General features: G+C 40.8%; 2 protein-coding genes across 2 annotated transcripts in view; one reads left to right on the forward strand and one right to left on the reverse strand.

Annotated features, from left to right (window-relative positions):
• The window catches only part of LOC134539657 (probable E3 ubiquitin-protein ligase HERC4), a 33611-nt gene extending 26853 nt beyond the window's left edge, over positions 1-6758 (forward strand). The window contains exons 18-21 of the mRNA XM_063381843.1: positions 2382-2531; positions 3786-3934; positions 5096-5286; positions 6213-6758. Of these exons, the coding sequence (XP_063237913.1) occupies positions 2382-2531; positions 3786-3934; positions 5096-5286; positions 6213-6365 (643 nt within the window). The 3' untranslated portion in view covers positions 6366-6758. The remainder of the gene's footprint in view (positions 1-2381; positions 2532-3785; positions 3935-5095; positions 5287-6212) is intronic.
• Positions 6759-7827: 1069 nt separating this feature from the next.
• The window catches only part of LOC134539656 (E3 ubiquitin-protein ligase listerin), a 42714-nt gene continuing 35645 nt past the window's right edge, over positions 7828-14896 (reverse strand). The window contains exon 24 of the mRNA XM_063381842.1: positions 7828-7998. Within this exon, the coding sequence (XP_063237912.1) occupies positions 7936-7998 (63 nt within the window). The 3' untranslated portion in view covers positions 7828-7935. The remainder of the gene's footprint in view (positions 7999-14896) is intronic.

Here is a 14896-nt window from a genome sequence, read left to right on the forward strand (position 1 = left end):
TTTAAGTCCCCGCCAAAAATCGTATCTTCGCCATGCAAAACGGTTTCAGTTTAAAGTATCATTTTCACTATAACGTATAAATTCTACTAGTAGCGTGGCATTACTACACCAAAATTTACTTAAACTGGTAAATAAATTTCCAGCTAAATGATTAATGTAGTGGAACAAAATACCACCGCAACGTATTTTCTAACCTCTAAATTCTCAAAACAAAGTTAACAAACAGTTGCGCGCACAACCATAGATTATACCGTACGTAGTATGCGACGTGAGCAACACAACACCATTCGATACATCGAAAGACGGAGGTTTGAGAGAAGTATTAATTATTTAGACAAAAGTGTTACGCTACGCTAAAAATACAGTTTGATGTCTGTGCCGGGATTGTTTATTGTTATTGTTGAGTTTATTTTCAGGTTACGTTATTTAGACACCGCATTGTATTTGTGCTACGATATGAATGATCCTGGAGATAAAAAGAAACGAAAGCAATTCACGCTTAAGGAAAAAGTGGATATACTCAGAGAACTAGACACGGGGAAAAAAGCAAGTCGCAGTTGCGAATACATATGGCATTGCGGCTCTCCTGTAGCTATTTTTTTTATATATTTTTTTCTCTTTGTAAAGATATGTATGCATGTTTCAGTGCTAAGTACAAAAACTTGAGGTACCTGTAAGTACTTAGCACTGAGATTCTACTGTAATGTCTTTATATGATTTGCTTGTTATTACTAATAATGTAATAACATATGCAAATCATATAAAGACATTAATTAGAAAAAAGATTTCTATTAAGATTAATTTACGTGGTGATGAAAAAAACTCACGTTAATGAAAATACGGTAAAATCATAATTTGAACAAACATGGCAGATAAAGTAAACAAAATTCAACCGTGATTACAGTAGGTCTAGGTATCAAAACAAAATCATGCAATATTTGAAAAATTACCTGATTCATTTGCTTTCAAACAGTAGTGTAGGTACTATATTCGTAAAACATACATTCCAGAACTGTTAGTACACTATTTAGTATTTACCGTATACACATAAACAAAGAACGTACCTACTTTTATTCGCGCACAGCCAAACAAAAACATTGTCGTCTGCTTTATTTAAATTTTACATACTCTGACTGGCATATATAATCCTCATAATATACAGCCAATTAGACAAAAAGGTCAACAAGTCACTGCATGTAATGACCACTTGGCAGCAACCATTTGTTATGTTTTGACCATGTCCCTTGCCTAGTTTACAGCTTCCTGAGCTAGCCATGTGTGACAGTGGTGCAAGATGGCGGCCGTTCCGCAGTATTCACGTATTTTTTCATCAGTACCATGCACGTGATAAATATATTATCATAGACTGCGACATTACGACTGTAAAAGAAATAGTCTGTGCGCTGAAAGATCTGGATTGATTCTTGAAATTTACGAGTGACATGGGGCTGTGTTGTGTGGTCTAGGGCGGATGTTGATTTTATTAAATAGTAATATTTATATATACATCAAAAGGTACCAAAATGATTTATGTAATAGAATTTATTACTGAAGAGCAAATTTTGGGGCACTTTTTTTCTTTGTTAATTAAAAAATTTCGCTTAACTTTCGTTAAGAATATATTTATCTCATAGAAAAATTCATTTTCGTTTCACTTTCGCGAAACTTGATAAATTTTCTTTCACTTTCATTTCGTGTGGATAAAGTCACTTTCGCACATCCCTAAAAAACTATTTTATGAAAGATGTGTTACTTTAGAGAGTGAGGGCACCATGGTTTCAGCTGAACTCATCTGTAGATTAGTGGTCATTCGGCGGAAAGCGTGGAGAGGGGAGTGAGCCGTGCGCACGGCGGCAGGCGTGGAGAGGGGAGTGAGCCGTGCGCGCGGCGGCAGGCGTGGAGAGGTGAGTGAGCCGTGCGCGCGGCGGCAGGCGTGGAGAGGGGAGTGAGCGGTGCGCGCGGCGGCAGGCGTGGAGAGGGGAGTGAGCGGTGCGCGCGGCGGCAGGCGTGGAGAGGGGAGTGAGCCGTGCGCACGGCGGCAGGCGTGGAGAGGGGAGTGAGCCGTGCGCGCGGCGGCAGGCGTGGAGAGGGGAGTGAGCCGTGCGCACGGCGGCAGGCGTGGAGAGGGGAGTGAGCCGTGCGCGCGGCGGCAGGCGTGGAGAGGGGAGTGAGCCGTGCGCGTGGCGGCAGGCGTGGAGAGGGGAGTGAGCCGTGCGCGCGGCGGCAGGCGTGGAGAGGGGAGTGAGCGGTGCGCGCGGCGGCAGGCGTGGAGAGGGGAGTGAGCGGTGCGCGCGGCGGCAGGCGTGGAGAGGGGAGTGAGCCGTGCGCACGGCGGCAGGCGTGGAGAGGGGAGTGAGCCGTGCGCGCGGCGGTGTCCCCAGGAGCCTGCAGGACGTGCTGGACTACGAGGGCGACGACCTCGAGGACGTGTTCTGCCTGACGTTCCAAGTGAACCGGGAAGTGTTCGGCGAAGTGAGGAGCATCCCCCTGAAGCCGGGCGGCGGCGACATCCCGGTCACGCAGCAGAACAAGTGAGGGCGCGCTGCCGTCTGCCTCCCAGTCGGCTGGTCTCGAGTTTGGTTCGAAACAGGGTTGGCTGATTTAAACCTTTACGGTTTAGAAAAGAGAATTTTACAGAAGAAAAAAAATATATATATATATATTATATATATATATTTTATATATATATATTTTTTTAAGTAGAATATTTAAATAAACTATAATGAAAGGTCTAATTCCACTCTAATAACAACAATAGTTTGCTCATTGATGATTTTTGTGATTGACGCTAACAAATAATTACATATTAATCAAGATCTTACTGTTTAAATTATCTGAATAAGTTGTAAATTATACTCAGCTAAATACTCATCTAAAATCAATTATAAATTATTTAGTGAATTGTAGTCAAAAGCGTAGTAAAAATAAATAAATAAAAAAACCATCTTATTTACAAAAAAAATTCATATTTTGTGGGAAATCCTCTTTTTGTGGGAAACACCCATTCTATGGAGAATCCTCCTCCTGTGGTTAAGTCCCAGTCAGATGTGCAGAGTTGCTGGACTTCAGTTCTATGATGTTGTATGGCTTTATTTGAACATGCTGAGAACAAAAATAATTAATGTAACAATAAACCTGGTTTAAAAAAAAAAAACAAAAAAAAACAGGTTTTAAGGTTTGTTTGGTTTTGTTCCATCCCTAAGCTATTCAAGAATTTTGATGCACTGTTTGATTAAAATTACTTTTTTTTTTTTTTTTTTTCAAAAGTTGTTTTTAAAAGAACCTTGCTATGATTATCGTAGTATAAATTTATTATTACTGATTTCACTGTGGTTATAGAAAAAATTAACTGAAAGAGACTGTTAGAAATGACCTTGGATGATTCAAGAATAAACTTTCGGGTTTATAGGTAAGTTCCATTATTAAGTCTCTACAGAACCTTCTTAATACAATTTTACTCTAAAATAGTAATTCTCCCTTAGACACATTTGCCATATTTTTCATTTCATCTCAAGGGAGTTAGTCAGAAGAGAAATTTTGCGAACTCTTTGTTCTGTCTAGCTATTAAATTGCTTAAAACACCAGAACAGCTTTAGCATTCCGAGGTAAAAAAATACCTAACAATAATTAATGCTAAGTGTAATCTTGTTAAAGTACATAAATCTGTTGGGTAGTTTGATCAAGTGAAGTGAATGGTGTCTAAACCGCAGTCCCCTCGGGTCGGTGCGGACTAGCGATCACTGATCAGTTGACAACACGCACAGTAGCCGATGCGTGTCGCGCAGGCAGGAGTTCGTGGACCTGTACGTGGACCGCCTGCTGAACAGCGGCGTGGAGGTGCAGTTCTCGGCCTTCAAGGACGGCTTCCTGAAGGTGTGCGGCAGCCGCGTGCTCAACCTGTTCCACCCGCGCGAGCTCATGGCCGTCGTTGTGGGTGGGTGTCCATCGCACGCCTTGCCGGCTTCGTGCCAAACTCCAGTCACATGTCACAATGTTGTTTGTTTTTTTTGACGTGACGCCTAATAAATCGATGAACGCCGGCTGCACGCACTAAAAAGTGTCCCGTTACGCTCATTGTACGCTATCTCTCTTCCACTCGATTGGAACAACCATCGATTTGACTTTTTCGAGGCACATTAAACTTGAAAACACTCCCATTTTTTTCCTACTTTTCCTATCATTGTCCTATCCATAACAGAATAACACAGATTGGAAAGAAGTTATAATAGCAAACATGTATAAAAGTTATAGTTAAAATAATCTCTTGATTAAAGTAATAAACATATTTGAATTAATGAGTGCAAATAAAAGTATATTTATCAATTAAATAGTAGATTTCATTTCACTCGTTCTTTGTATCCAAACAAAATAGTGATAATCCAATAAAAATGATTCAATTTTATTCATAAAAGTATGCAATCATTTCCTCAATGTTTTGTTATGACGTCACGCTAAACTATCGTCCATAAACCGACTTTACAGACAACCAATTTTTTTTTGTGCTTGTTTGGTCTGCGGACGAAACTTCCTCCTAGCTTGTTGTGTCCGACAAAAGACAGTAAAATGTAAGATGGCCGTCTAGACACCTTTTCGGTGCCGGGTGCTGCTATGCTTCACCAATTTTCGGGTGAATTTTTTTTTTAACTTCTGTGGTCACGGAACTTCGAAAGTCATTTAATGTTTACAGTTAGCAATTTTTATTTCCAACAGTATATTATTAATCTAAAATCATCTGGCATGTAATGTAACCTTATGTAAATATTTTATTTCTTTTACTATTATACATTATATTCAACATTAATGACAATGTTAATGTTCCTTACTTCTTGCTAATGTTATTTTTTTTAATGACTTTGGTATCTGTGAACCACTATATTGACATAATTATAGCTGTTGGCCAACCATGTTTTTATTCTAACAATTTTAATTAATTTTATAAAATGTTTACGTAACGGTGATGTTTCTTTTTGTGCGCACGGGGTTTTGAAACTCCATAAAATCTTGTATATTTGCATAAGATGCCTGTCTGGTTTTGTAGCAATCCACCATAAAATATTTTCTTGACTAAAGAGACGTGGATGTTGTGCGATGGCAGGGAATGAGAACTACGACTGGGTGGAGTTCGAGAGGAACGCAGAGTACCGTGGGGGGTACTCAGCCAGCGACCCCACCATCATCATGTTCTGGAATGTGTTCCACCAGCTGTCCCTCGAGGACAAGAAGAAGTTCCTGCTCTTCCTCACGGGGAGCGACCGTGTGCCCATCCAGGGCATGAAGGAGCTCAAGGTACGATCACGATCACGATCACGATCACGATCACGATCACAATCACGATCACAGAACACTTCCAACGGATAACCAGTCGAACCATCTTTGCCGAGCAGTAGTGAGAAAAACAGAATTAAGGTTATTAATATTTATTGTTGTTCATTTATTCCAGTATTAATTAATAATTCAGTATAAATTTGTGGGGCTGTGTGTGTTTTTTTTTTTTATAATGATTACCTACTTATAATTTTCTGCACTGAGAACAAGGGACAACGTGACAAAAGATTATTACTAAAGCTTTGAGTATATCGTAGTTTCGGAATGTAAACGTTACCAATGCTTTACCACTTTAAAACTAAGCGTGATATCCTCCATTTTTATTACAGTAAAAATGTCCAGAGGATCACGCCTACTGACTAAATAAAAGTTTTCCGTTACCAACGAGATTAGATAACTGTAGGTATATTTATTCAAATGAACACTTAAGCATGTCGCCTATGCTCCCACACATTTTGTTCATAGTCATTCCTTTTTGAAGCTCTCTTCTGGCTTTACACCACCAACGTGGCAAAACCAAAATATTATAAAATTTTGTGCAATTTCTTGTGCACCACACTCATCTTCAGATAACTTTTTTTAAATTTTTTTATATAGTTATGTGGCCTTCAGCTTTCGCCCATAGCCGAAGGGTCATTATATGCAGCGTGAATCTCAATTTCCAGTCGTTATCAAATATTAAAATATATATTTTACACCCATGCCTTACCCAGGACTCGAACCCAGGACCCCTCGCACCGTAAGCCGGTGTGCATCCGACGACGCTACGGAGGTCGGCTCTTCAGATAACTGAATGTAATCTCTTAAAAATCTGTACTTATAGATCATGTTCACGGATATCTATATCGCACAGTTGACAGGCCTAGAGGTGTTTGTGTGCGTCTCAGATCTACATCCAGCCGACGACGGACGACCGCTGCCTCCCCGTGGCACACACCTGCTTCAACCTGCTCGACCTGCCGCGCTACAAGACGCAGGAGAAGCTGCGCTACAAGCTGCTGCAGGCCATTCAGCAGACAGAAGGCTTCTCCCTCGTGTAGCTTGTGCTTGTGGCCGGACCACACGCACACACACACGCATCCATTATGAGTTTATTATCCACAAAGTATCGTTAGTTCACAGTGTATCACCGAGGCCACTTCAGCTTGTATAAGTTCTGGCTTTTAACAGGGGAAAAAAAAAAAATATCATGAACTAATTTTTTGAAAATATTAAGAAATACGATGGATGATCCCTTGGATTTACCCCAATGGTTCAAAATAAGTGATAATTGTTTTGGTTTTTTTTTTTTAATCTTATATTTATTTCATCTTAAAAGAAAAGGGTTTATAATCCAGAGAATGTTACATTTTAGTCAACTCTGGCACTATTGATAAATCAAAGGGGGTAATAATTTGTTGCTGTATTTTTTAGAATAAATATTATTTTCGAAATATGTTCCATCCTTTGCAATGTATGAAGAATGCATTTATCCTCTATCCCATCCAGATGTGAAAACAAATTCACTGGAGCAGCTAAGAGCAGTATTATTTTTTTTTTATTGTTTGCAGCAGTGTGGGCTCACTATCATTTCTCACTCAGAAAATCTGGACTGTTGGAATACAACGTGGCTTGCCATACCTAGGACATAATTTTTCAACAAGTAAACTCAGCACTTAGAAATTTGACTGTCATTTTCCTCCTAGCAAAAAAAAAAAAAATTTGCTTAACCAGGATCAATAAGTGACAGGCAAAGAGAATGTTGGTGAATACGGTTTAAAGTTTCTTTACTACAATTTGTTTTTGAAGATACGCCTGTGCTGTGTACTTTTATTTATGAATTTGTGGCCATCGAAGCTACGAATGATAGTTAACTTTCATAACCCGCTTCTGTAATGGTTAGCATCTTTCTTAGTAAAAAAAAAACCTGTTAAAAGCTTTTATCTTATTTTTCTAATGCCAGCCTGCCCCTTTAGGAGAAGATACAGACCTGAAGGCTTGCCGTACGGCTCGGCACAGCAAGGAAGATGCCAGCCTCTCAAGAGAAGTCAGTTATCCTCCTGCACCTTTTGCAATAAATCCTTTATCCCTCCTCTAACCAACCTCACAGTCCTTTGAGATGCAGAAACTCATCTAACAGTTTACTGAAGGTAGTGATGACAGCATCGCAAATGATAGATCGGACGTAGGATTTTTAAAGAACTGTAAGCCACATAATGCACTCGAGACATTACATGGATGGTAAATATTTAAAAAGCACGACTGGTAACTGCCAATGTCCATGCCTGTGCGTGTTCAAATAAATACTGTTATTGAGTAAGGTCATGTTCAAATCACATTCATTCCGGAGGACCACACGGGCATACATCTCTACTGGTCGGCCATCTCGATACAACTGTTTCTTACTTCCGGCCAGTGTGACCACATAATGTTTGTAACAAGAAATCTCCCATGGTAACAATAAAAGTCCCAAAAAAACCATGTCATATGACATATTTGTTCATTGCAAAGAAAAAAAAGACATTATGGCAGCATTTCATAAAAATATTTTATATAACAGAAGTGGGAAGAAATCTTGAATATGATTATAACAACTTTGTACAAATTAATAAACCAATAAGTTGTTGACTGTTACAGAATGAAGTTGCGGCAGATTGGGCAGGTTGACTTGTTGCTAGTGTCGAACCACTTGTACTGGAAAAAAAGAAAGTTTATTGCAGATCATAACACATACCGTATTGGTCCGAATATAAGGCGACCATTTTTACATAAACGAGAGATGCAAAAATTGGAAGTCGCCTTATTTTCGCACCCAAGACGTCAGAACCGCAAACATTAGTTCCAAGCTGAAAGCTACAGTAGAAACATTGTTTAACAAAACGTTCACGATTTTTTATATTAACTAAAACTTTGTTACCTCACACGGGGAAAAACAATAAATCCACCTAATATTGCAGTAATTTACAATTGTTTGAAGTTGAAAATTAAAATATTTGTTCTTGAGTAAAAACGTGAATGTTGAAGCATCTCAAAATGGCAACCTTTTATTTCACAATTCATATTTGTACTTTGTGTACAATCGCGTGTTAACATTTACGGTAATTTATCTTCAGATTTTTAACTGAAATATTTGTACTAAAATATCACAGTTATTTTCAGAACGATTGTTTACGTTTACAAACATTTCGGATGTAATGTATGGAAATTCACGGCTGCCAACTGTCTTTCCACAATATTTCTTTGTTGTAAAACGAACATTGCCGAACACGCTCGAAGACGCCATATTAACAGGAATTTGGTACGTTGCTTCAAAAGCTATTTTAATAATCCACTCTTTATTTATGTAAAAACCTTTCATAATTATAATAGATTATTCTTTCAAATTCATAGAACAGACTCTCTCTGTCAGAGAGTAATATGGACAAATATACGCGGTCACGTAACCGAAGTTATTCATGGCCGTATGCTTCTTCATGTCAGCTAGCCACTTGTTTTGTTCCGGCAAGATGCATTCTTTGTTTGCTTTTTTTACGTTAAACACACTACTAAATAGTAATACACCTTGTTCTGTGGTAATACGTAGCTTAAGTCAAACGGAAAGTTAATGCTGTATTTTAAGAGTGATTAATAGCCATTGTAAAAATTTTAAATTCGTAGATACAGTAAACTGAAAAATGAACAATCACACATCGGTGGAACGGCGGGGAAGGAGCTCTAGACAAATAAACAGCTCTGAAGATGACAATTATGCAGCTTCATTAGAGTAAACACGAAAAAAATTCTAGTGTAATATTTAAAAGTGTAAATATTTTCTAATTGTTTTCTTTTGACTTTTAGGGTAGGCCATTCAAACTTATTTTAAATAAGTAAAGTGATAAATATAAATTAATTGTTATACATAAATGCAAAAACGATTTATCAACACAAAATGTATGTCTAATGAATTTTCACATTAATTTCTACCAAAAATTATTTTTACATTTGTTTGGCCTCCTGAAACTGCAGGTCGCCTTATATTCGGGGTCGCCTTATATTCGGGCCAATACGGTATATCAAGAATTTATACTCAAGACTGACAGAAACATTCAACTTCAAAAATTTTTGTTTTCCTGGAAATTTATCCAGTTAAGATAGGTTAAGAAACCCAGATTTCACTTCATTAATTGGTCGAGATTGACGATTTAAAAACAAGGCAAAGTGTACTATGGAGAAAGAGTGCAATGGTCATCTGACCATGTACTAGCCTGCTTTCTGGTGTGTGTTTACTCGAAAATAATGTAATCATATTTTACTAAAACTAATTGTTTGGGCATAGTGCTAGAACGTGTGGTGGTTTGGATATTTGAATTTGGCGCCATCGATCGTGAGTGCGCCACTGTGGCGGCCATCTTGTTCAGCAGTGCCATCTGTAAATAGTTTCGTCAGTCTTTTACCGTTTCTCCGCGTTGCTGGGCGTCATGCAGCTAAACTATTAGTTTCAATTCAGTTTTGTGAACATTTTTTGGTCCTCCGGGCCGGATATCTGTATGTTTGAGCCAGTTTATTCGGTGGATCGCATAAACAACGTAAAAGCCATTCAGATATCGGTCTTCTTTGTTCAAAAATTGACATGTGCAGTACCGTTACGAATCGCGTGCGTGACTTTATCCGGGACTATAGTGTTGTGCTATCAAGAAAATATCAGTGTATACGCAAACACTGTATTATTTGAGCTCATAAATGTACTTTACGTAATTTTGATTGCGTGCAAGCGATTATAGGCAACACGTGTGGTTTTAGGTTAGGCCTAGGTTACCTATCTTGCATTGGTTCGTGTATTGCCGGTGCGTCCGAACGTCTGCAAGACCGTTACTTAAAATGTCAAATCAAGCCAAAACACGTTTGCGCCTCGTTAAGTGCCGCATTACAAGACTTCTGACGCTCGCCGACGAAGTCGAGCGCAACCCGAGTCGCGCGGGACTTTTCAAGGCCACGTGTACCGATTTACACCAATTGAAGACAGACTTTGAAGAAAATCACATGCAACTTGCTATTCAAGCTACAGAGACCGAGTCGTTAGTGGAATCTGAAGCCAGCGAAAGGGAACTTGAGGAATTTGATGGAGCCTACTATAGGATACAGGAAGTATTTAACAAGATCACTGTTAACGAAACAGGCCAGAACAAACAACGCAATCAAATTGCCAAGACATCTTCGAACGTTAAGTTGCCGAAGCTGCAGTTGCCAGAATTCAAGGGTCTCTTGACTGACTGGCCCACATTTTATGACCTTTTCACATCCTTGGTGCATAATAATGAGGGCCTGTCAGATGTGGAGAAACACCAATACCTTCTGACATCACTATCAGGTGAGCCATTTAATCTAATAAAGACACTCCCACTGTCTAAGGAAAATTATATTCTGGCATGGCAAACTTTGGTAGATAGGTATCACAATGTCCGGGCAATTGCAAACATGCATTGGGACAAGATTGTGCAACTTCCTCGTCTGTCAATTGTTGCGCCTGACAAACTGAGAAATATGGTAGATGTTCTAAAGGCGAATCTGGGTGCCTTGAAAGTTCTGAAGTTGCCTGTTACTGAATGGAGCTTTGTGTTGCTGAATCTAATGTTACCAAAGCTTGATCCAGATACAAGAAATCAGTTTGAAATAGCACACAAAAATGTTCAAATGCCCACATTTAATCAATTGTTAGAGTTCGTGGAGCTGCAGTCTAAGGCCCTGATGATGTCAAATCACACTCCAGCTGTAGTGCCTGACGCACGCCCTTTTCCAAAGAGGTCACTGCCTAAAAACCCAAATTTTAAATCCTCATTTCTAGTGACAGCAGAAGCAGAGCCCTGTAGTGCCTGTGGAGACATGCATGGACTTCACAAGTGCCCTGTTTTTACGGGTCAGTCAAGTGATGACAGGATAGAGTTTGTACGTAGGAAGATGCTGTGTTTTAACTGCTTACAAGGTCACAGAGTGAAGGATTGTAGGTCAAGAAGAAACTGTTATCACTGCGGCAGGAGACACCATTCTCTCCTTCACACTGCGGTTCCCAATCAAGAAGTGAAACTACCTGCAGGTGAATCCATCCAAGAGATTACTATGCCACAAGCAAGTCACAAGGAGGATGCTGCGACAGTGGTATCGCTAACTTCTTCAACTGCAGTTTCAACCACTGTCGTTCTAGGTACTGCTATGGTACGAGTTCAGGATGCAAGTGGAATGCTGCAAAATGTTAGAGTACTACTCGATTCAGGATCGCAGAGCTCATTTATTACCGAAGAATGTGTTCATAGGTTGGGGCTAAAGTGTCGAAGGGCTAAGGTTCCTGTTGTGGGTCTGGCTCACTCTGTTGTTGTTGCTAACAGTGGTGCAGTTACTTGTTTTCTAACATCATGTAAGGGCGTAGGAACTGACGTTGTTACTGATGCTTTAGTGTTGAAGAACATAGCTGCCAATTTACCCACCATTCCCCTTCCCCACCATGTGAGAGACATGTATCGACATCTGGAACTAGCGGACCCATCTTTTGATACTCCAGGAGCAATTGATATCCTTCTTGGTGCTGATGTATATCCAGACGTGTTTGATGGTGGGCGGTACCAGCCTTCGAAGGGAGTTCCTGTAGCGTTGCACAGTATATTTGGTTGGGTTATTATGGGTAAGGTGACTCAGGTTGCAGATACTTCCAGTAGTGGTGTTGTCTCAATGTATGCGTCATCGGATACAGCCCTAACAGATACCATCCGCAAGTTCTGGGAGACCGAGGAGTTACCATCTGTCCAGCATTCCAGCCTAGAAGACACAAAATGTGAGAATCATTTTGTTGAGACTCACTCACGAAACCTCGAAGGAAGATATGTACTGAGACTACCATTTAAGGAGAGAGACCCAGATTTAGGAGATACACGTAGTCATGCAGTTAAGAGGTTACGTCAGTTGGAATCCAGACTACATCACCAACCGGAAGCCTATATCGAATATTGCAAGTTCCTCCGTGAATATGAGCAACTGGGGCACATGCATTGTCTAGATAATGCAACTGGTCAGGAACGTCGTTACTACATCCCTCATCACTATGTGTGCAAGGAATCCAGCTCAACAACAAAGTTACGAGTGGTGTTTGATGCCTCAACTCGCTCCACTTCAGGGAAGTCACTCAATGATGTTTTGATGACTGGACCCAAGCTTCAAAATGACATTGTGGACATAATCACTCACTTCCGTCTTCACCGTGTGGTATTAACTACAGACATCTGCAAAATGTATCGTCAGGTTCTCGTGCATCCAGACGATGCACCATACCAGGTAATTCTGTGGAGGGAGAACCCTGACCAACCAATACGTGAATTCCAACTTGACACTGTCACTTACGGAGTCTCAGCTGCTCCATTTATGGCGATGAGAGCCTTACAGCAACTTGCAATGGAAGAGGGTCCTCTGTATCCGATGGCAGCAAGGGTTGTGATGGATGACGTGTTTGTAGATGACATTGTGACTGGTGCAGCATCAGTCACAGAAGCTCTCGCGTTACAGCAAGAATTAATAAATCTCCTGAAACAAGGTGGTTTTGAACTAAGAAAATGGTCCAGTAATAGTAAGGCAGTTTTGGATGCAGTTCCAGAAGATCACCGGGAGAGTCCACTTAGTTTTCATGGTAGCAATGAAGTTATTAAGGTACTTGGTCTTCAATGGGATTGGAAGGCAGACGTTTTCTCATATCATGTTCAGCATGCCAGTGCAACAGTCACCAAGAGAACCATCCTTTCAGAAATTGCTAGGTTATATGATCCGCTAGGGTGGATTACTCCAGTCATCATTCGAGCCAAAATCTTTCTCCAAAGGCTTTGGTTACTGGGAGTTTCTTGGGACGACACCCCACCACTAGACTTAGTTGCTGATTGGCAGGTTTTCATTGGCCAGTTGGATGTCCTAAGCAAGCTGTCCGTACCTCGTCTTGTTTCTGCACCACAGTCAGAATACCAGCTCCATGGTTTTAGTGATGCATCCAATGAAGGTTACGCAGCTGTTGTGTATTTGCGGACTTCTAGCCACGGTGAAACAAAATCACATTTGCTTCTCGCCAAGTCACGTGTTGCACCACTGAAGACCGTCACACTTCCGCGACTTGAATTGCAGGCTGCACTCTTGCTTATCAAATTGATTGAATCACTGATCACAACACTGTCCGAGCGAATCCATATAAGTTGCATTTATGCATGGTGTGACTCGACCGTAGTGCTTGCTTGGATTAAGATTCCGCCACATCGGCTGAAAACATTTGTGGCGAACAGAGTTTCTCGTATTCAGGAGAGCAAGGTTCCGGTTCACTGGAGACATGTTTCCTCTGCTGAAAATGCTGCAGACTGTGCATCAAGAGGACTCTCACCCAAGGAGCTTCTAACACACCCACTTTGGTGGACTGGGCCAAGTTGGTTGACAGCAGAGGTGGATTTATGGCCCAGTCAAGGATATACCAGTTCAGAGGAAGGTAAAGAGGAGTTGAAGGCAATCACGCTAGTCTCATTGGTTGGTCAGTGTATACCGAACATTCTTAACATCCTTTGTAGGTTTTCGTCCTGGTCACGACTGCAAAGAGTACTTGCGTACGTGTTGAGATTTGCATTAAATTTAAAGGTTTCAAGGGAGTTGCGACACACAGGTCCTCTCACTGTAGCAGAAATTGACGCTGCCAAGAAGGTGTGTTTGAAGCAGCTTCAGCAAGAGAATTTCAAATTAGAGTTTGATTGTTTGGCTGCAGCTCGCGAATGTTCTTCTGGAATTAAAAGACTACAGCCATTCATTGACGCTGATGGGATCATCCGTGTAGGTGGACGCCTGCAGAATTCACATGTAGCCTATGAAATGAAACATCAAGTCCTGCTTCCCAAAAGGAGTTTTGTGACAGAAATGATTATTGACTACTATCATGTCTTACACCTTCATGCTGGCCCCAGTGCCACACATGCTGCAATTCGGTGTGAGTACTGGATAGTGGCAGGTAGAGGAGCTGTCAAGACTAGGATACACGCTTGTGTAAAATGTTACAGATTCAGAGCCACCAATGTGCAGCCATCCATGGGAAATCTTCCACCAAGTCGAGTGCAACAAACAAGACCATTTCTGAATGTGGGTGTTGACTATGGGGGCCCTTTCCAAGTCAGGCTTTCGAATGGTCGAAACAGTCGTTCATCCAAGGCCTACCTGTGCTTATTCATATGCTTAGCAACTAAGGCAGTACACTTGGAAGTTGTTTCATCATTGAGTACCACTGCCTACTTAAATGCCTTTTTCAGATTCGTGGCTAGGCGTGGACTCTGTAAGGCTGTTTTTTCAGATTGTGGAACCAACTTCATAGGGGCACGTCGCTACTTCAATGACCTTCAAAGGTACCTGAGGAACACCTCTAACTGGCATTGTGTGGCAGACACTCTGGCTACTCGTGGGATTCAGTGGAACCTCAATCCTCCATCTGCGCCACATTTTGGAGGCCTGTGGGAGGCAAGCATCAAGTCTGCGAAGTACCATCTCAAGAGAGTCGTTGGCCAGCAGATACTCACGTTTGAAGAGCTGTCGACTTTGTTCACTCAAATTGAAGCTG

This window comes from Bacillus rossius, chromosome 15 (genome assembly GCF_032445375.1).
Source record: "Bacillus rossius redtenbacheri isolate Brsri chromosome 15, Brsri_v3, whole genome shotgun sequence".
In the NCBI taxonomy this organism is placed as follows: domain Eukaryota; kingdom Metazoa; phylum Arthropoda; class Insecta; order Phasmatodea; family Bacillidae; genus Bacillus; species Bacillus rossius.